At 37.3% G+C, this 22,376-nt stretch overlaps 2 protein-coding genes and 1 long non-coding RNA gene across 3 annotated transcripts; all 3 read left to right on the top strand.

Annotated features, from left to right (window-relative positions):
* Positions 1-811: 811 nt before the first annotated feature.
* Positions 812-4,220, top strand: LOC135645482 (uncharacterized). The gene is made up of 2 exons (XR_010498799.1): positions 812-1,024; positions 3,182-4,220. It is a non-coding gene; the product is annotated as an uncharacterized LOC135645482 (long non-coding RNA).
* A 1,914-nt stretch (positions 4,221-6,134) lies between these two features.
* On the top strand, positions 6,135-15,743 carry LOC135646011 (ACT domain-containing protein ACR12-like). Its single transcript, XM_065165057.1, has 10 exons — positions 6,135-6,401; positions 7,946-8,000; positions 8,659-8,775; positions 9,394-9,488; positions 11,054-11,132; positions 11,209-11,268; positions 14,318-14,373; positions 14,929-15,034; positions 15,112-15,180; positions 15,464-15,743. The coding sequence occupies exons 1-10, from the start codon at positions 6,220-6,222 to the stop codon at positions 15,524-15,526; spliced, it is 882 nt and encodes a 293-aa protein (XP_065021129.1). The 5' UTR covers positions 6,135-6,219; the 3' UTR covers positions 15,527-15,743.
* A 4,744-nt stretch (positions 15,744-20,487) lies between these two features.
* LOC103995925 (cytochrome P450 94C1-like) lies at positions 20,488-22,375 on the top strand. The gene has a single exon (XM_009416672.3). The coding sequence runs from the start codon at positions 20,514-20,516 to the stop codon at positions 22,023-22,025; it is 1,512 nt and encodes a 503-aa protein (XP_009414947.1). The 5' UTR covers positions 20,488-20,513; the 3' UTR covers positions 22,026-22,375.
* Position 22,376: the final 1 nt, after the last annotated feature.

The following is a 22,376-nucleotide window of genomic DNA, read 5'->3' as shown; positions in this document are numbered from 1 at the left end:
TTTGATGCTTACCACAGACCTCTCGCCCATGAAACTACATAGAAGAAGTGCTGCTTTCGTTCTCACAATAGTCTTGATGGCTTTGGCCATCTCTGTTGCTGTTGCTGCTGCTGCAGCCGATAAAGAAGGTGTGCAGCGACGTCCGATGGTGGTTCCGGTGACGTGCAAGTACTATCCCGAAGTGTGCCTGCCCGACGAAACCTGCTGCAACTTTAGAAAGTGCGCCAACTTGAAGAAAGACCCCGACAACTGTGGTCGTTGCAATCACCGGTGCCCAGGCGCCTGCTGCGACGGCGTCTGCAAGGCAAGTTGCTGATGAGTGTTGTCGTCTTCGTCGTGCAACTTAGATGCATGCAAACATGTCTTCGCTTCTTTGTCCCATGAGTTACACTTCGTCTCATCGTCTGGTGGTTAAGAATAATTGTTGCTTCTTTGTTGCACAAAGGTTTGTTTTCGCAATCCATGTTGTTTATAGAGGACATGATCGGAAGAAAGATGACTGCAGTTCATAGAGGCAGCAGTGACCCTCGCCATCCTTGCCCGCGATCCTCGCACGAGGAAAGAGGGGGCATGAGGGCTGTCGCTGTCGTCTCCATTGCTTCCTTCTTTGTCGCGCGAGAGCGACTCCAACGAGGGTCGATGGTGCCTGTGAAGGTGACGTTAGATTCGACATGACCGAGGGGAAGAGAGGCGGAGATAGAATTGGACGGAATTCACACACACAAACATATATATATATATATCACCGTATTTATATTTTATAACGAGTATAATCCCTCCGCTTTAAGAAATCCCTTCTCATACGTAACACCGCACGCTCCTGTCACGTGATCTGGCGCAATCACCTCGGGTGCCCTTGCCGGAACCGGTCGCTCCAGGGTTTGGTTGATGGCCCTCGAGGACGGTAGCGGGTTGACGGTGACGGGAGAAGGTTTTGGAGTCTCGGCACAGACGGTGGCGCCCATTGGTGCCCACCCGCCCGAGGCTGCTGTTGGGTTTCCAATGAGTCCCTCCGAGCATTAGAGTAACTGCTCCTCTCTTGTTCTTTTCTTGTGGTATGTAAGCATATGAAATTGGGTATAATTGGTTGGAACTGTTTGGCGACGATTTATTGGGTAACATATTTCAATAATTGCAGTTCAAATCCGAATATTGGCTTGCAATCATGTAAATATCATGACCTTGATATGAAGTTTTGCATTTGGAAACTCTGGAACACAAAACTGTTAAGATTTCACTTTCCTGGAATCACTAACATGAGAACTTTTCAACCCAAGAGATGTAGTTTCGGGCAATTTGTAGAAGAAAGCAATTTTCACAGATACGCTTCTCTCTGTTTGTTGAATGTTGGAAGCATTTTTCTTATAGCTAAAACTCTTAGCTTTGCAAGCTGCAAGAAGGATTTGAAGTGGTATGGTACTGATTAGTATTTAAAAAAGGCTTTATGTAGATTTTATGGTTTGATCCTGTTTGTTAAACGTTTGTCGAATTTAACTTTTGTTAGTCTCTGAAGTTTCAGCAATGTCAGACCGGGTGTAAATTAATTTGGTGGTTTGGACTGGAATTGAACAGTTTCTATTCTAATTGATCACTTCAAGGTTGATTTTATTCGTAGGCGAGATGTTCACTATGAAACATGTTTATCTCCTTGGGCATATATGAAATAAAAAAGGTGATGCTTATAATATGTGTAAGAGACCCATAGTTTTTGTAGTTAGAAGAGATGAGACTGGTAGTAATTGTGGCATGACTAGAGGTAGAGAGATGTCTAAGGAGACTTTTCTAGAAATTATAAGTAAAAAATTTGAACACTCTAAATTTAAATAAGAATGCTGTATGTGAAGAGTTCAATGGTGACAAACGATTCATATTTCCAACACCATATAACTGGTAGACTATGACCTGTTATTGTTGTTCTTATGAGGAACAAGACTAAGCATTCTATTGATGTCCAGTCTTTAAGACGTTTCGATGTTTTGAATGTTGCAATTTCTTTGATGGAGTATTATGATCCATTAACTATTTAATTTCTGAAGCCTCTTCTGAAAAATAAAGAACATGTTTTTTCGATAGGTTGTAGAATGTAGACAAGTACTTAAATGAACGCCAACTACTTGTACAACATTTTATTATTTTTTTTTACATTTTGCATGATTTTGGTCCAAAATCACTGAGCTGATGGATATTAATATTCTCGAATGAGTATACTGTTAGTGTTGTATAAACATTTTTATCTAGCTAAGTCTAATACTTCTAATATCTCTTAAAGTTCTTTCACACTGTTGTGACTGAATATCAAAAGTTTGATTGGAGATCGTTGATGCCCTTAAATGGGTGAATCCATTGAAGCCCTTCTGATGCGGGACCTTATAGTATGTAACTTTACGGTCCTTACTCCATGAGTCGCATCCTGATCATCTAGGTTGTAAAGAAATAATCTTACTGTTGAATCTCAATGGGTTTGGGCTAAAATATACTGAAACATATACTTCAAATGATTGGCACAGTACTCTAGTCATGCTATGTAGTCTAAACACACATCTCATATGGCCTGGGGAAGCCATGACACACCTGTTGCTCTAGCACATAATAATGCCATATGACTACTTTGTTAGCCTGTGTCCAGGTTGAGCTCAACACATGGTAAAACAATTGAAAATTAATGAGCATTCTAGATTAGCATGGTTTTGATGTGGCCGTCTGTAGTCTTATGTTCAAAATACCAAAGCAGGAAAGTTGGGTGCTGTTGGACAGAAATATACTCATTCATATCAGAAGATATTGCCAAAATTATGTATCAACACTTGCTGATGATACCTTGTGAATTTTTTTAGTAATAATTTTATGTTGATCTTTTATTACTAATAGCTTATGATGTTTATGAAAAAAAATGGACATCTGGACTAATTATGAGCCCTAGGATGCATGCACTGAGTGCTATCAAGAGGAATAGGAAACTCTATATGGGGAAACCAAGACAGAAATAGTCAAGGAATCTGATGGAATTAGTGAGGAAAGCTTTTCTAAAGCCAATCAAATTGTATCATGCTTAGTTTATAGTTTTTCCTTAAATTCAACTGTTTACACGTTTTTATATAAGTGTGAATCATCAAGGAAAGGTTCTTTAAAGCAAAACAAATATATTCTGTGAATCACTCAGTTTATTCTTTATTCCTTTCAGGTCACCTTTCTATGAGAGAGAGAGAGAGAGAGTACTCTCTGTGAGGAATAATACATTGCCTTTGATGTGAATGCAATTTAGTAGGCAAACTCTCCATCCCAACTGGCCATGATAATCCATGACTCAGAAAGTAATTGCAAAAGGAATCCCATGTTTCCAGTTCTAGATGTGTGTCTTGTGAATCTTTTGGCAGTCCATTGAGAGGCCTAACTTTCCTCTATTACTTGAACAAAAATGTTATCCTCCAACACAATGCAACTGTCATATTAGCATACTTCAACCTTCTACCTCCTTTGTGTTCCCTTATAAGTACCTCCCAACCCTCCATAAGCTCTCCTCATCCCTGCAATCTTTCTGTTGCAACAACACTTAAGAAGAGCTTCCTTGCACACGATGAGGTCATTCCTTCTGATAATATTCTTGATGGCTTTAACCACTTCTCTTGCCGCAGAAGATACTCACAAAGGCGAGCAGGATCAGATGACTTCATTCTCCGACGAAGCTAGTCGCATGCTGGGTCGGCACAGATGGAGAGGTTCCTTGTCGTGCAAGGAGCACCGAAACCTGTGCAAACTCCCAAGAAGTCCCGGCCCGACCTGCTGCGGGAATCTTTGCGTGGACCTGAAGACTGACTTGTTCAATTGTGGCCGCTGCGGGGTGCAGTGCAAGTTTGCCGAGGTTTGCTGCAAAGGTAAATGCCTGAATCCGTTTCACAACGATGAGAACTGCGGCGGGTGTGGCAAGAAGTGCAGCAAGGGAAGCCATTGCAGATATGGGATGTGCAGCTATGCGTAGAAGCCGGCTGATGAGTGTTGGGTTTGATCATTGAACTGTGTTGTTGCTGTTGCTTGTGGCTGAAGCCCTGGTTTAATAATGTTCACCACGTCCTTAGTTGTATTCATTGCGAAGATAAATATCAAGGAACATCTGCATTGTTGTGTCCATGAACAACATTAGTTTGCTCTCAGTGATAGAACATTGACCAGAAAGATCTGCAATCTTTGTTGTTAACAGAATATGTCTACAACAACAACAACAACATTCTCTTTTATGATTTGTTTCCAGAGCAAGAGTAATGGCAAGAGAGATCAATAATATTGAATTAGAACATGGTAAATGTGTTTGAAAATAGTGAAACTGAATGCAATTGCCCTTTACACTAATGTTGGTACATTGAAACTAGAAGAGCAAAAATGTTGTGATGCTAATCCTGTTACCATAATAAATTAAATTTAAATCACTCTCTATTTATTATGAAAGATTTATTAAAAATGATATTACTTAACTATAAGTGTGTTTGGTCATATTAACATTATTCATTAATTTCTTTCCCTAATTAAAGTTTTGAACAAGCACAAAGCATAATTTCCATACCCTCCCTGGTGCCCACATTAAGGGCCATCATAGATTCAATAAGAATTTATGAGAGGGACTTTGATGCATGTAATTGCACTGTGGTTGACACCAGCTTTGTTCATTGGAAATAGAACTGAAAATTCATTCTTTTAATATGAATGCCTAAGTCATCTTACACGATTGACGTGATAATTCTGGGATCGGAATTAAGATTCACAATAAATAATGTATTTTTATTAATATTTTGGTTTTTATTTTACTCAATGTCATTATATTTCATGCTATTTTATGCCTTTTATATTATATTTTATATACCTTTTATATTAAAATTTTATTTTTCTCTTAGTGTACCGTCTTTTTTATATTGATATCATTCTCTACAGTTTACATATATCGATCGTTTTTTTTCTTATATATATATATATATATATATATATATATATATATATCTAATTGTTCTTTCTTTTCTTTTTTTTTAAGAAAATATTTTGATAATCAATTTCAACTCGTTAATTGGTTGTCATAAATGCACTAACATGAAAGATAAGGCTAAATCACTCAACGCATTGGTACTGACGTGGGGATAGTTATTACTTATCGATTATCGTGACTAACATTTTATAGGAGATCATTCGAATTGATCTTATCAGTCTCTATGAACAACAATCCATAGAAGATCGTTTAGGCTTATCTTTCCTCTCCCTCGGTCGACCTTCGTGGACAATAATCCATAGGAGGTTATTCAAATTTGTCACCTTTGTGGACAAAAGGTCAAAAGAAAGACGTTATCAATCGTTACAAATAATTTTTTCCATGGTTAAAAATAAAATTCGACCCTCCATGCTAACCCACGGTTGGATCACTCTCCAAATAACTCATTTACATTATATGCTATTTAAAAACTCACTTGAGCGTTCGAGCAATTGGGTCAAGAAACTCTCTCCCACCAATATTGACATTTATGTAAGAACCTACTGAAGAATCGATTCTGCCACTCAATAATTCCCTCGGAAGATTATCTCGGAATCATTTTAAATACCTTAGTGTCCCATCAACTGACTCGTAGGACTACTATATGAATTCCTATGATGTCCTTACGCCTTCGGTCCAGACCAAACCAAGGTGACTCTTAACCTCGTGTCCTCTCCATCCGATAACTCTTTTTCGTCGATCATTGTCTATCTATAAGATTATGGTTTGTAAATTTTTATATTAATTTTGATATTTAATATTTTTAAAAATATTATATTACGTATAATTTTGAATTGTAGGCTCCCACCAATTGAATTTCAATTATGCTTACGATATATAATTAAAATATTTCTAATGATACATAAGATTTTAAAGTGTTTTATACATTTTTACATAATATTAATCAAGGATACAGTTAAACCAGTGAGCCTATCAATCAGATCAGCGATCGACGATCCGTGACTCGATCTGATTGCTTTCGTCACATCGTCATTGTTACCACAGCAATGTTGGGCTCACCCAGCATCCATCCAAAACTGCGGGTCCCACAGAGCTTTGCTCGCTGATTCGTGGGGCGGCTAAAAAAGCATCCGCACCCTTGTTATATATTGGCGACGCCCACTTGTTGTCACTGTGCGGTCTCTTCCTTCCTCCCATCACTCGACTCGATTGTGATCCGCGGCCGAAAGGTCTCTTCTTCCCCCTGGAAGATGGCTCTGGCCACCGCTTTCCTCTCCTCCCACTCCCTCTCCGCTACCGCTCTTCGCCAATCTAGGGTTCTCGCGGTCGGTTTCCTCCACCCTCGCTTCATTCGCCACGAGACCGCCCGGTTCTCGCCGCTTTTCCATGGATCCTTCGTCTCCGTCGGCGGATTCCTCGGGACGATGCGCGGGTGAGCTCCGATTCGCTGCTATTGATTTTTGTTCTCTCACCGGTAGGTTGTTCTTGGGGCTGTCAGGATCGTGCTTCTTGTCGTTTCTGGTTTGATTTAGGATTCGTCTGATTTCGCGAGCATAATCTCTGGTGTGAAATGGTCACGGTGATTCTTGATGCGGACTATTATGATCCCTTTGTTAGTCTACCATGTACAAGTGTATGGTGTCTCTAGATGTTTGTTTTTTTGGTTTCTCATAGGAGGTTTAATCTGGGTGAGTTACTGAATTGTTGATAGATATTGTGTTGTTACTGATTGGTCAACTGATAGAATAATTCGGTTGCTTTGAATTGTTGGGATGCTTGATTTTTGTTGTTCGTTAGATGATTTGAGTCAATTCCTCGGTTCAGGTTTTGTTTGCTAGTTCCGTATTCTTGTAAAAATGTTTTATGAGACGACTGATTGATGCCTTGTCGTTTCTGGTTCGATTTAGGTGTCTTCTGATTTCTCGCGCATTATCTGTGGATTGAAATAATTGCAGTGGTTCTTGATGCGGATTTTTCTTGAATATTCTGATTCCTTTGTCATTATACCATGTAGAATTTAATTTTATCTCCAGATGTTTGTTTTTGTTATAATCTGGTCGAGTCACTGAATTGTTGATAGAGATTGTGTTGTCACTGGTTGGTCAGCTGGTAGAATTATTGGATTGCTCTAACTTGTTGGAATGCTTGATTTGATGTTGTTTCTGAGATGGTTCGAGTCAATTCCTTGATTCCGGTTTCATTTGCTAGTTCTGGTATTCTTGTAATAATGTTTTCTGAAACAACTAATTGAGGCCTTCGGTACTCAACAAGTTAATTTTCTTCCTATATATTTATTAATGCAAACTGATCCCATGGTCAGTCATCACTTTTGATGAGAAGAGTATAATAACAATAACAAAACCGTAAGTCGTAGTTGAGGACATTAATAATGTGGCCTTGGTAAGTCCCAACTTTTGACGAGAAGATTGCACATTAATAATGTGATAATGATTTTCTTTTTTATTTCCTGCTATCGTGAACGAAATCTGGAAGGCGGGAGCTCTGTGGCATGAAATGGTACTAAAGTCAATGTGCTTTATAGTTTAATGCCTTAAAAGTAAAGGTGTATGGGATCAGAACACTTCAACCAGTATTGGAAGTAGAGCCTTTAAATGCCAATATGGACTCTACTAGTTTCAGTTTTTTTGTTTACTTTATGTTATTGTAAATATGATAAATATACCTCCTGAGGTTTAATATATTTTTTGTTATTTCTCCATTGAGAGCTTGTATAAATTGGAAAGATAATTTTTAAGTGACATATTCTCTCGAATCACACTTTATATAAATGTTGTTCTCTTCCTTTATTATTTTTAGAGGGTTTACAGAGGGATTTGGGGGCCAGGGGGTGCAACACAATTTTCATTTTCCTTGTTTATGCTTCGTTCTCTACTCTGAGCATTTCGGTTAAGGTACATATCCAATTACTGGCATCTGACGATCTCAAAGACCATCTATTTTAACTTTATGATGTAGGAATTGCCCTCAGACTTCTATCAATTCAGCTGATATGCTGGGATCTTCGTCAAGGGTATGTCATAAAATCTTCCTGTGTACTCCAGTTATTTTTTTATAAATATGCCCTCACTATGAGGAGCTGAAGAGTTGTATTAGCAAATAATCTTGTACCAACTGTAAGGGACAATGTGTTATTTAATTGTTATTTCAAAATTCGTTTACTATAGGTAAGGTATAACTTCAACTGATTAAACTGAGATTTTACTTATATCTGAAAGTAAACACAAAATCCAAGGTGGTGTAATGCTAGACAACTTAGATGACTTATAGCCCAACATATTTGGTACAATTTGTTAGATTGATTTGTCATGATTCTACTTGTATTTAGAGCAGTGCTTGTTCTTGTATCCCCTGAAATTTGAAATGATTTTGTTCGGAAACATGCATTAGTTGATTGATAAAAGAATTTATTGTAGATGACTTCTGGATGCTCTTTTTAAGTATTTAATTAGACTCTGAGTGGTTCAAATCTTGTACAGATGATATTCGTATTGAACTTTGATGTCTTTCTACGATCTCATATGAAGTGTTTTCTTGTTCTATGTGTAAGGCATTTGACAGCAGTAGGTCTTGCCTGTTCTTTATTGTCTAAACTTATAATCTGTTTTTAATAACTGTTTTTTAAGTATTTCTTACTTTTGCTCTTCTGATATGATTACGATCCACGGCAGATGTCTGATCAAGAATCAGTGCCAATGCCAATAGTTTTGATAGATCAAGATTCAGATTCCGATGCAACAATCGTGCAACTTAGTTTTGGTGACCGTTTGGGAGCACTAGTGGACACGGTAAAGTCCTTTATCCTATTACCATATTCTAAAGGAATTTTACAAAGATTGGTATATATCTGCTTGAAAATGGTTTAACAAGTTATATTCTCAGAGTATTTTCTGGCTACATGTAGAGAATGCTTTTATGGATTACTAAATAAATTAACATCACTCAAGGTTTTCAAATTTTGGTACCAGACCCATGCTGGTTGATGGTGTGATTAAAACAAGTCTGATCTGTGCCAATGCACCATCAAATGGTACATTGGTATGCACCTGTGGCACTGTGAAAGGCTAGTTTTGGTCAGTTGAAACCTTAAAGAAACCTATTTTAAGGGTTGTAAGAGAGAGGGGAAAGGTGAGAGAGAGCTAAACAACCCGTTTTAAGCTAGGCAAAGAGACCTGCTGAACATTTGAGTTCTTTCTAGGCTAAAGGTTAGTAGGATTGTTGTTAGAGTTGAATTTGATTTGTTCGATTGAGGTCAATTAGTTTATTATTCTGTACTTTTGAAGATTTGTTATTTCTTTTCATTTTTGTTTGATGATTTGATTTATGTATATGGATTAATGAGGGCTTTTTGGTTGTTAATCTCATTGTAGGAAATTCTAATTTCAAATTTTATTGCAATGACGTAGATGCGGTCTCTTAAGGATTTGGGACTGGATGTGACAAAAGGAACTGTGACAACTGAGGATTCTGTTGTGAAGACAAAATTTTTCATTATGCGGGCGTGAGTACTTTAATTTCTGTCTGACATTGTTTCAGTGTCTGTCCTTATTGAAGTCACTAGTTTTATTATGCCTTTGTTCCAAATTATTCTACATAAAGAATGGGAGGTGTACTGTATCCATTTAGAAACTTCTTGCATGACTTTAAAATAATCTCTTTTGAGTGTACCCATTTTTTATATTTCTATTGTTAGTCTCTTGAAACTTCTTGATCTGAATTGTATTGGACATCTTAGCTGGATTTTATGCCATTATTCTGTCTTTTTTTTATCTTTCTTTCTATGGACCAATGTTACACATGCATAACATACTATGGTACTATATATGTCAAATGTTATTGTTCATCCTTTGCCAATGATGTGATGTAACCCTATGGGTTTAGGGTTACTTAAATTAAAGAAAAGAGCTTTATGAGACAAAATAATAAGATAATTTAGGTCTTCATCTGGAAGTTTACAAGCATTTTTTAGGGAACAGAATGCTGGAATTAAAAGAAACCAAAGTCGAATGATCTTCGACTAAAACTGATGATGTGTGTTGATAACATATGATGCGGTTACACTAAAAATCCAAGAAATCAACAGCAAGCAAAGGACAGAGATGGAATATGCAGTAAGGAGAAGAGAGCAAGAGAACTGATCATAAGAGATGAAAAACAGAAGTTTCACCAGAGAGCCAGTGAGAGAACAAGCCGACAATATTTTGTTCCTTTTTTCAAAACTAGAGTTCACATGACTCAAAACTCATATATACATGTATCTTATTTAATCTCTGAGCAAAAGAGGTAGTAAAGGAAAGAGAAAGAAGAAGAGGCATTGAAGAAGAGTTTTGTCGGTGTAATGGCTCTCCCATGCACCTCAAAAGAGCTGAATGTTTATCCTCTTTTCCCATCTCTTTCATTTGGATGAATACCTCACAATGGGCCCACTGCTTCAGTGATGATGCAGTGTATCACTCAAGGTAAGTGCCACTTAAGATATCTTACTGAACCTTAACTGACTTAAATATTTTAATTTAGCGATACCTCATTTGAACTCGTTAAAATCCAAGTAATACAAGGAAAACAAAAAACAAAAAACAATTGAGTCTTAAATTGAAATGATGGCTCTCAACTCAAATCTCATGACCAACTAAAATTCAGTTGCTCCCTAGTCCTTACCAAAGACTTGTGTGGTCCATGCCATCTACAAGCATCATATGCTGAATCTAGGTTCACACAACCAACTACTGTTTTGATTTCTAGTGTATATCTTGCAAGCTTGGGAACTTTGTATATTGATTACTAAGATTGGTTGCTGAGGGAGTAAAAATATGCCATGCTAAAAAATTTGTTTAGTGTATGAATATTATTCATTTGTGCATATATAAACTTTCTAGTATATGCATCATGAATAACAAAAACCACTGGTAAATGTTTTACACATCTGCTAGATTAGAATAAAAAATTCATGCATGTCTATATGCACTATTCTATCTTGAAAAGAATATTCTTAATGTTAATTATAGCATTGAACAAGCTTCATGTGCTATTAACTGGATCTAATAGTAGCTTCAATTAACTTTTCAGGGGGCGGAAGGTTGAGGATCCAGCTATGCTAGAAAAGATTCGCCTTTCCATCATCAACAATCTTTTGAAGTATCATCCTGTGTGTAACTACTTAGCTTGCTTAATTTTAGATGGTCTATTTGTTTTATTCTTTTAATTAAGTGTCTCTTTAATAGGAATCGAGTGAAAGGCTGGCAATGGGTGAAGTTTTTGGAGTCAAACCCCCAGAGAAAAAGGTATATAGTCTGATGTTTTTTGGTTGAAACTATCTAACCAAGCTATTATTAGAAAATGCTATTGTTTTTTGTCTTTTGTGCTCTCATGTTAAGTGGTCAGATTTCTTTTTTGTAAGTTTGTCCATCGATAGGCATTGATAAAGAGGTAATGTGTCAAAAAAAAATCTAAAAACGTAAGTGGTAAATTTTTCTTGAGAGCTGTAATCATTGCACGAGGTATAGGGAGGATTAACATATAGTCTTACCTATAAACATAGAGAGAGTGTTTCCATCACTCAAACCCTATTTCCTCAGGTTGCAACCTTACCGTCATACCAAGACTCCCCAGCTCATAGGAAATTTCTTTACTTGAACTAAATGATGGAATTTAGGAAAGTGATAATAATACAATGCCTTTTAAGAGTGGATTGGAAAAAGGAGTTTGGGACTTGGATTTGTTGGATTGCCAAGGCTACCGAATGGACGGTTTGAGATGTATATAATATTAGATGCATAATGGATGAAGCAACAAGTACTTGTTAATGATACAGAAATAAAGATGGAGGTTTTTTATAAAAAAAAAAATAATAAGCATTCCATAGATAACTTTCAATACAATCAATTTTAATTAATTGTAAATCTTGAAATAGTAGACTTGTCCATAAAAATTAAGTTGATGAGTTAAAGAAGCTTTTCTGCACATTTTGCTATATAAATTGATTTTGTAATGGTGTATCCAATCCATGCTGGTATAGTGGAAATCCATATTGGTACAGTGGAACATGGATGCAATATTGATTGATTTCTTCATCTTATTGTCAGGAAATCACTTGGAATTATATGAAGTTGATGTAACTAAATTGGAGTAGGCCAATGTTGGCCAATTCTAACGAAGTTGATCGCCTCAAAAGAAGAAAAAGTAAATTGAAGGGACGAGTGGGGTAATGAGAAAACCAAGATACTGGAAAGAGAAAAATGGATCCTGTGGCTATGGTTATGAATGATAGAAGAGCTATTCACTCTAACAATTAAATTTCTAATGTTATCTTTATCACAATGTTTGCCATCTGCAGTTAATAGGGAAAAGAATTATTTGAGAGAAGAAAGAAGATGATGGGGAGTAAGCTGTAAGTTTTTAAAGAAAGCAGGGATGATTTCACAAATTAAGGAGAATTCATGAGATTTGGATTTTTTCTGATTACTGTTTGTGTTCTCTTCAAATAAATTACTGTTCATATACTCTTCAAATAAAATATTCTATTTTTCTAAAGTTACAAATTTGCACTACCTTACACTTCACCTATACGGTTATAAGAGACTATTATGGCCCACATTAAGGTCTATCGCCATCATCAGAGCTATAGGTGGATAAATTCTGAGTATTTTGTATGATAAATATTTAATGGTTGTTTTGTACAGTAATATCTTACTATTGTCTAACTATTATTCATTTTAATAAATATATCATAGTTATTTAATGAATTAATTTCCATTTTAACATTGCCATCTTTCATATAATTTTTATCATTTATATTAGGGAATCATATCCTTATAAGTTAGATATTTAATAACACTTGAAAGTAAGAGAAATTTTATCATGTTTTATAAATTTCATGTTCATAAAATTTATTTTATAGTTTCCTAATGTTTTGCCTTTTATGGTTTATTTTACTTTTTATTAATTTTTCGATAGATCTGGCCCAACTAATTCTTTGACACCAGTTTTCTAACTGAACCCAATCCTGATACTTGTCTGACTAACTATGCTTTGAAGATGAAAATAGGTATGAGTTAGGACTTGAAAGAATCACTATCAAGTTTTGAGAGAATTCAGGAGACAATGATATTTAACAAAAATTTGAACCCTAAAAAATGTTCTCTAAAATAAGACCAGTCATTTTGATCCGAGGGAGATGGTCAAAGATGCTATTATTGCAGAGAAAACTAAGCTAATGATACATAGGAAAGAATTGTTGAAGGAAAGATAGGATATAGTTTTATGAGTTTAGTCTGATGCTTTTAAGATCAACTAGATGTTATTTATTCACAAAGTTAATGGAGAAATATAGAGAGGAAAAAATATTTGCATATGGTTTTGAGTGACTTAAAGAAGCATATGATTTAGTTCCACAATATTTATAAAGTGTGTTTTAGAAAAGTTGTGATTGATGAGAGTATAACAAACTTGGAATTTATATTGAAGTAAGAAAAATGTGTATAACAAACTTGTGTTGTTGTTGACATGGAGGGATGATTTGCTATCCCTATCCAGGGTAGACTTTTGTGGTGTGCATTGTTTGCTAATGATATTGTTGTGATTGATGAGAGTATATCTGGTTCTTGTGGATTCTCATATTTTAATATAAGTTCTCTCTTGTTAGTTACTCACAATTTTTTTATAAATAAAATGTGAATTTTGATGCCTTTTATATTCCGGTTGATTATTTATTATGTAAACATTTATTTTGTTTGTTGCTTTTTACATCTTTTTGCTTGTGTTGCTTTTAAATACCCTTAATGTTACAGATATGAGGATTCATAGATTTTAGTTATGTTTTTTAGTCATTTTACTTTGTTCAAAATAGTCACAACCAAGAAATACAATTTTGGTTACCGAGTCCATACCAATCAATGGTTGGACTGTTATGGGTCTGATATGTGCTAGCATACTGACATACCCAAAGGGGGAAGGGTGGAGAAGGGGAAGCAGGAGAGAAGAGAAAAAGAGGAGGAAAAGGAGGAGGCAGAAAAGAAGAGGAGGGGAGGAGGATGATGAGGAGAGAAGTATCTGACAGAAGGTGACGCATGCAGTGCTGGTTGCATAGGAATGAACAAGCCTCAAGAGTGATACCCACTAAAGTACTTGACACATGGCATGCATGGTAGCACTAGTTTGGCATGAGCAAGGTGCTGCACACTGCTTGTGTCATGGAATAAAGTCCTTGTCCTATACGAGGATCTGATGCTTGTTTATTCAGACTTGAAAAATAGTTATTCAAATTCAGATGGTCTTGTGGTCATTCATGCTTTCCAAAATGAGTTACTAAATCTTTGATTTCTTAATCAACAGCTAGATATTGATGTTGCCACACAGGTATTTCTGCAAGATGATGGACCAAAGAGAAGGTAAGTTATTTCATCTTTAGCTATTTTCCCTTTATTTGAGGTCAGTATGTTATACTGATGCTTTTCAGTTTGACTTTTTTGTTTGTTTGGCAATGAACTGAATACATACAATAATCAATTATACATTATGTTTTATGGGATTTAGATGTCTTAGCAGTGGTCTCAAGGCATTGATGTGTGTGTGCACGCGCGCAAAATTATGCTTCCTAGTGTAGACATTTAAATTATATTTAAGATAATGGCACTTCTATGTCAGTTAATCCTTGTTATTAATTGGCATAACTCGATCGGGAACAACATCTTTCTTATTCCGTATTGCGTTAGCAAATGGCTACATCCTGTTACAAGATTTCCTGTTTGTCCTTTCTACACTCGAGGATTCTCTTGTGCCTTTAGGGTGTTACATATGTTTCATTGCTATTTGCAAATTAATAATAAAACTTGATGTGCTTTTATTTCATTATTTGCTCTTGTTCTTTTGAGTAATAGTCTTATTATATTATTAGGAATTTCAAGAATTATCTTCGAACTCCAACTGAACATTTTATCTTCCAGCTTGCTCTACATTGAGACTGCTGATCGACCAGGACTACTCTTGGAGATCATCAAGATCATAACAGACATCAATATAGACGTGGAGTCAGCAGAGATTGACACTGAGGTCTCTTTCTCATCCTGCACCCAAGGAAAATAAGAATAAAGAACAAGAGTGAAGCTTATATTTGTGTTATCTTGCAGGGCCTAGTAGCGAAGGATATGTTTCATGTAAGCTACAGAGGTGCTGCATTGAACAGTTCATTGTCACAGGTAAAATTCATTTTATAGTAGTTATTCTTCAATGACTAAATATATGGGGTCTGGAGCCATTTGCATTTTGGCATGTCTGGAGTAGCCAACAAGGGGCCATGGTTCAAACTGTATTAACGCAAAATAATTATTTAGTGTTGAACTTATTTTTCAGAATGCTAGACACTTGCATTCTTATTTTCGGAGGGAACCAGATACACGCCGGAATACTATACATGCCTTGTTTTGTAGGTTGATGAGTCGGAGGTGTCACTCTAGTTAACGAGGTTAAATGTGCTTGCAGGTGTTGACCAACTGTTTACGATACTACCTCCGCAGGCCTGAAACAGACGAGGAAAGCTATTGATGGCCCTATTCCGAAGCATTGCAGGGCCAAGAATTGATGCAGGACTTTGTTTCATTGTTGCGTGAAACTCATTTTCTGCAGTTACAGCCCCACGAGGCTCTGCTGTCATATTCTGTCAAAACTTGTGTACATGAACTATTATAATGTCTGATATGTCTGTCCACTGCCTAAATTCTGCAAGGGTGGTTCATTATAAATTATTTTCTCGAACTGTTAATTTTAATGCCTTTATCTGCAATATCTTCATAATGCCACGCAGGTTCGTCCGAAACGAAACGCTGGTATCAGTTTTTGCCGTCCACTACCAACAAGTCAAACTCAGGTTTCTTTCTGTCTAATATGTCAGAATAGTGCTATTAAATTTAAAAGCTTTAGCTGCAATTTCTTCATAATCTCTTTTTTCTTTTCCCCAAAACTTTTTCGCTATTGTCTGTTGCTCGTCTGGTTTGGACATTTCTTGACGTTTTCTCACCTTTTCTTTACCATTTTCTGTATGATACCAGGTTTCAAATATGTTTCCAAATGTGCCAATATGCCTATGGGGTCGGTCAACATTGTGCCAATCGTGCTGCCAAGAAATTGGATACTGCCATGTAAGAAGCCTTCTCTGGCCTTTTCTGAAATGTTTTATAACACATACAAAAATAGCTTTGCATTGAACATGGCAGGTACATTTATACGTAGGATGTTGACTTCAGATGGCCTTTAATGGCCATCGCACCATTTGGGCAATTTTTCTACGTATTCGTATGAAGTATTAGTACTCTACACTATGATGTGAGATGTTTAAGGTGTCAAATGAAACAAAAACATCCAAACCAAGTTGCATCATTTTTTGTCCTGTCGTGTCATTTCGAGGGACGATGACCCCTCTTTTTTAGGGGTCTGCTTCCATGTTTTAGCAGAGCTTGCACTGTTCCAAAGCTTGTGTTGTTGATCTCTAGCATCTTTGTGGTTCTATTCGATGCGCTTGCCGCCTGCATTAATATTTTAGGACATTATATCGAGAAGTGTAGTCTGTATAACACAAGAGATGGATGTACAGCCCCACTTGGGTTGGCATAAGAGGATGCTCCTCTTCGTTTTCTCGTTTCTCATGTGAAGTTTGCTGCTACCATGCAGCGATCAATTAGGTTTCATTTGTTGAATTGCAATCTTAAAAAAAAAAAAAAACCTGTTGAAAATTTGACAGATTTTTGTTCCTTGAGATCCTATCGCTACCCCCCTACCAATGGTATCATCGAAGCCACCATATACCATATATCAAATCGGGGTTTTTGTCGAGGCTAACATATATGACATTTAATGATATTACCATATATCAAATCGGGGTTTTCGTTGAGACTAACATATATGGGATTGAATGATATTATCATATATCAAATCGGGGTTTTCGTCGAGGCTAACATATATGGGATTGAATGATATTACGATTCAAAAGCATAGGTTTTTTCGGGCAAACTCATTATAGGTCATTCGAATTTTTCAATCATAAGTAGCATACCACTATTCTCTTAGCATTTTTTAAAAAAAAACCATTATAGAACATATTTATATTTTTAATATATACTTAGAGAAAGAGGTTTGAATGAACATATAGTTATAAAAAATTTAAATAACAGATGAAAATTGAATCTTAAATGTGTATTAGCATCAACGTTTCTTGAAAAAATTATATTTCAAAACTTCATTTGACATTATGTGATAAATTGTATCATTTATATTTTAAATATTTATTAAAAAAAAGAATATATATTTTTATTTAGTAAGTAAATAAATAAAATAAAATAATTGAATGCATGCAATATTATTATAAAAAAAGTTATGTATGGTCTAGATATATAATAAATAAATAATATAATCATATAAACTAATGCAAAATGATATTCGAGAATAATAAATAAAATTTCATGAATAAATTAAATCATATAAGAGAATGGAAGAGAAAAATTAGGAATAGAGTTTTTATTATATATTTGGTTATTTTTGAAACAATATTATAAGATAAAACTTTGAGAAATTTTTAAAAAACTATTAACATCTCACAAATACTTAAACAATACGATCCTAAAATAACATTAGCAATTGAGTATTTATAATATAATATTCAATCCAAACGTAATTTCAAAAAAATTATAAAACATCAATATGCATTCAATCTCCAAAACACATCTCCGATAAATTGCCCTAATTCGACAAAGCATATGATCGTTGACATAAAAAGAAATAAAATCGTAAAAGAAATCAAAATGTAATCTTATGCTTATTTGACATGTTGACAAACTCTTTATCAAGGTTCGTAGAGATCATTATCATATAGAACAATGCGACTCGAATTCTCAATTATATAAATACATAAGGATGCATTTTTTCTTTTTTTGACAACACGTATGGGATTTGTTTGGACACACTTATCATTTGATAAGTGTGAGTCGATCGAAGAAGATGAAATAGTAGCACCAAATAAAAGACCCTCCACCCACCACTGTAGTTGTCGATCGAAAAAGATGAAGTAGTCGTCGTCAATCGAAGCACATACGTCCCCACGACCTACTGGTGGAAGACAGCCACACGCTAGCGAGAGGTGAAAATGGCAGTCCAGCAAAAGAGAAAATTGAAAGCTACTCCCGTTTCATCAAATCAAATGACAACTATGAGAAGACCGAAAGATATCCTTATCACATTAAATGTTTTTATTACATTAAATGACATTAACTTTAGAATCGAATTAGATCAAATTCGAAGTATACTGATTTAATTTTTATTTTTATCAATAAAAAAATGAGTTTTTGATTTCGAAATCAAAAAAACAAAAACAAAAATCATTAAAGACTGATTCATGAGAACGTTAAACATGGAACACGTGAGGGACGCCATTCCTGTGCGACTCCGACAGCCACACCAAACTCCACCGGTGGTTGGATTGCTGTGCACGCTACCGACGTGTCGCGACCACCGTCGTGTGTTGGCTATCCGACTCAAACGACATGACGGTATGTATGGATGCCACCCATGCCTTGCTTGGCGTCGGTGAAGTCATGCAGCGATGCATCGATGGTTTACCCGTAAACACCAACGATCTGCTTCTACTTGTATCGATGGTTTACCGGTAAACACTAATAATCAAGGTTCGTAATACCGTACCGTATCGGTGTTTTGATCTGGGCTCGATACCGATATAGTACGGTATACCGAGCGATACACCCAGATGTACCGAGCGGTATACTCAGGTGTGCCGAATACTATAGCTCTGCTATAGTGCTACAGTCACTCAGACCGGTAACAAACGGTCCGCGTACCGATAATCTGTTGGACTGATACGTATCGCTCGTACCGAGTGGTATAGTTCGATATTGCAGACCATGCTAATAATAATGCATTCAGCACAGAGCAAAAGATAGAGAGAGGAAGGGGGCCGAGTTAAGACGATCGATGATCTGTGGGTTGTCATATATCATGTTGATGTGATATGGGATGTAAAATGTCGGCAGATGCATTTAATGTTTTTTTTTTCCTTCCTAAAACATAGAACTATGCTTCAAACAATAATCAAATCATAATTTGCAATTTTTTTATTATTTACAAATAGTTTTTTTTATTTGTTTATCATCCTAAAAAATACTTGCCAACTTCGATACTATATATATATATATATATATATATATATATATATATATATATATATATATATATATATATATATATATATATATATATATATATATATATATATATATATATATATATATATATATATATATATATATATATATATATATATATATATATATATATATATATATATATATAATTATGTGTGAGTAAATTAGCGAAAATAATCATTGATTAATATTTTTTAGGATGATTTTCTTAGAGAAATCTAAATGTGCTAAAAGTGTCCTTTTTAGGATGCCTTTATTTTTCTCTTCCCACATTGCTACTTTGCTAAAAGAATTTGAAGCATTATAAATAAGGAACATAGTTATTTTGGTTTTTTCTTTTTCACTTATATTAGGACCTTTTATTCTTCTTCGATATCTTATTCTAGGAATCTAAAAATATTATAAATACATATAAATACGTATGAATGAATTAACCAAAATTATTATTTTCATGATTTTTTTTCTTTATTTATTTATATTTCATTCAATTGAAATAAATAAAAAAAAGAAAACATAATTATTTTGTAAAATAAAAAAGGGAAGCATATCCATTTTTAGCTATAGATTTGTAAGCTCAATTTTGAGTTAAAAATGTAATTTAAATAATTAATACATATATTTTTTTTATTTTAGCAAATGGTATTATTACCGAAAGTCATTATTTCTTATGATAGATATTATAGTACAAAAGAAAATATAGCAATCGGATAGTCTCATATTATTAATGATTACAAAATTATATTGATATATTGAATTTAGACTTACGATCAATAAATTTAAGTATTTATGTTCCATCAAAGTCTAATTTAATATATGTTAATTCCTTCTTTTAATACCCTTTTAAAGCTAAGTTGCCACCCCAATCTTTCCTTAATTAGTTCATGTTTACCTTTCACCACCACCAAACCTGCGAGCTTCGATCATTGACCCAATACGGGCCGTCCAAAGCACACAGAAATAACACGAGAAGGTCAAGTCAACAGGGCCCCGCGATCGCTCCGCCAATAGGGAAAGAGCCAACGAAACGTGAATCCGACTGCGAAGCCGATGTCCCGTGCGGCTCCATTGCCTCCCCTCGCTGACGTCATCGCTTATGACTGCCTTCCCCTCCCAAGTCGTCGCCTTTTAGCGCACGAGGAGTTCGTGCCCGTGTTCGCCGTGTGGCTGGCGCAGCCCATGCGCGGTTGTCGATCACCGGTCATGTCGAGAGGCCTCTGTCGTCGCACGTACACCATCCACTTTGCTTTGCCCCTATAAAGCAACGCCCCCTCCCCCGTTGCCTTCCCCCTCCTTATCCGGTCCATCCCAACCCCGAGAGACCAAGCATGGCAGCCGCGGTATGGCTGCAAAGCTACGTCTCCTCTTTCTTCTTCATCTTCGCCGCCACCTTCATCGCCTTCTCCGGGCTTCTCCTCTTGGTGAGGTGGCGGCCGTGGTGCAACTGCTCTGTCTGCAGGGCGTACCTGAGTTCCACGTGGACCGCCGAGTTCGACAACCTCTGCGACTGGTACGCCCACCTCCTCCGCCAGTCGCCGACTGGAACTGTCCAAATCCATGTGCTCGGGAACACGATCACCGCCAACCCCGACAACGTCGAGTACATGCTCAAGACCAACTTCGACAACTTCCCCAAGGGAAAGCCCTTCTCCACCATCCTCGGTGATCTCCTCGGCCATGGCATATTTAATGTCGACGGAGAGGCATGGCGGTTCCAGCGGAAGATGGCGAGCCTTGAGCTCGGCAGCGCCTCGTTGCGTTCGTATGCCTTCCGTATCGTCTCCGGTGAGGTTCACCACCGGCTTCTCCCCCTTCTGGCATTCGTGTCTGATCCATCAGGGGATAACACGGTGGAGCTTCAAGACGTATTCCGGAGGTTCGCGTTCGATACCGTATGCAAGATCTCCTTCGGGCTGGATCCAGGGTGCCTGGAGCTGTCACTCCCCATGTCCGAGTTCGCCATGGCCTTCGACAGGGCATCGACGTTGTTGGCGCGGCGAGGTGCCACGATCGCGCCATTAGTATGGAAGCTAAAGCGGTTCCTCAACGTGGGATCCGAGAGAGAGCTACGGCGATCGATCCGGAGAGTGAATGTGCTGGCGGACGAGGTCATACGCCAACGCCGGGTTCTGGGCTCTGCCTCCGGCCATGATCTCCTCTCTCGCTTCATGAGTTCCGTCGAGGATGACAGATACCTTCGAGATATCGTCATCAGCTTCCTCTTAGCGGGCCGCGACACCGTGGCTTCCTCCCTCACCAGCGTCTTCTTCCTCCTCTCGCAGCATCCCAAGGTCGTGGCCGCGATCCGTGATGAAGTAGCCGCTGTCACGAAAGGGAAGGACGAGAATGACGAGGTTCCAACCTACGAGCAGCTGAAGGGCATGCACTACGTGACCGCGGTGCTCCACGAGAGCCTGCGCCTCTACCCGCCCGTCCAGTTCGACTCCAAGTTCTGCCTCGAGGACGACGTGCTCCCCGACGGGACCATGGTGACCAAGAACGCAAGAGTGACGTACCATCCCTACGCCATGGGGAGGATGGAGCGCATCTGGGGGTCCGACTGCTTCGACTTCAAGCCGGAGCGGTGGCTTCGGGATGGTCTCTTCACCCCGGAGGGCCTATTCAAGTACCCCGTGTTCCAGGCCGGCCTCAGGGTTTGCCTTGGCAAGGAGATGGCTCTGATGGAGATGAAGGCTGTCATCGTCTCGGTGGTTCCAAGGTTCGACATCGAGGTGATTAATGGAGGCCGTTCCCCGCATTTCACTCCCGGCCTCACCGCCACCATCACCGGGGGGTTGTCGGTTCGAGTGCACCGGAGAACCGCCACCGCCTGCGAGTGAGATATCATGGTGACGTTTGCATGCCACGGTCGACACGTACGTGGGAGAAGCAAGTTCCTGCCGCTCTCTGTCGTTTCTGACAACAGATCTAAGTCGTTCATCATCCATCTTCTAGAAAAGACGACAACGTCATCTAAAAGAAGTGCCATAAGATCCAAGCCTTTCACAACGATAATTATAGTATCAAATCCATTCAAGATTCTGCCATATCTACTGTCACATAGTATCATCATGCCGATATTGACCTTCATGGATTGATAATGATTAGATCTTATATGTATCTCGAGAGAGGTGTATTTTGGATTAACAATATGATCTTCTGATCATACAAATCAACAATATACTATCACG

Source organism: Musa acuminata, chromosome BXJ3-8 (assembly GCF_036884655.1).
Source record: "Musa acuminata AAA Group cultivar baxijiao chromosome BXJ3-8, Cavendish_Baxijiao_AAA, whole genome shotgun sequence".
NCBI classification, from domain to species: Eukaryota; Viridiplantae; Streptophyta; class Magnoliopsida; order Zingiberales; family Musaceae; genus Musa; species Musa acuminata.
The sequence above is the reverse complement of the archived record's forward strand: the minus strand, read 5'-3'. Positions and strand labels throughout refer to the sequence as shown.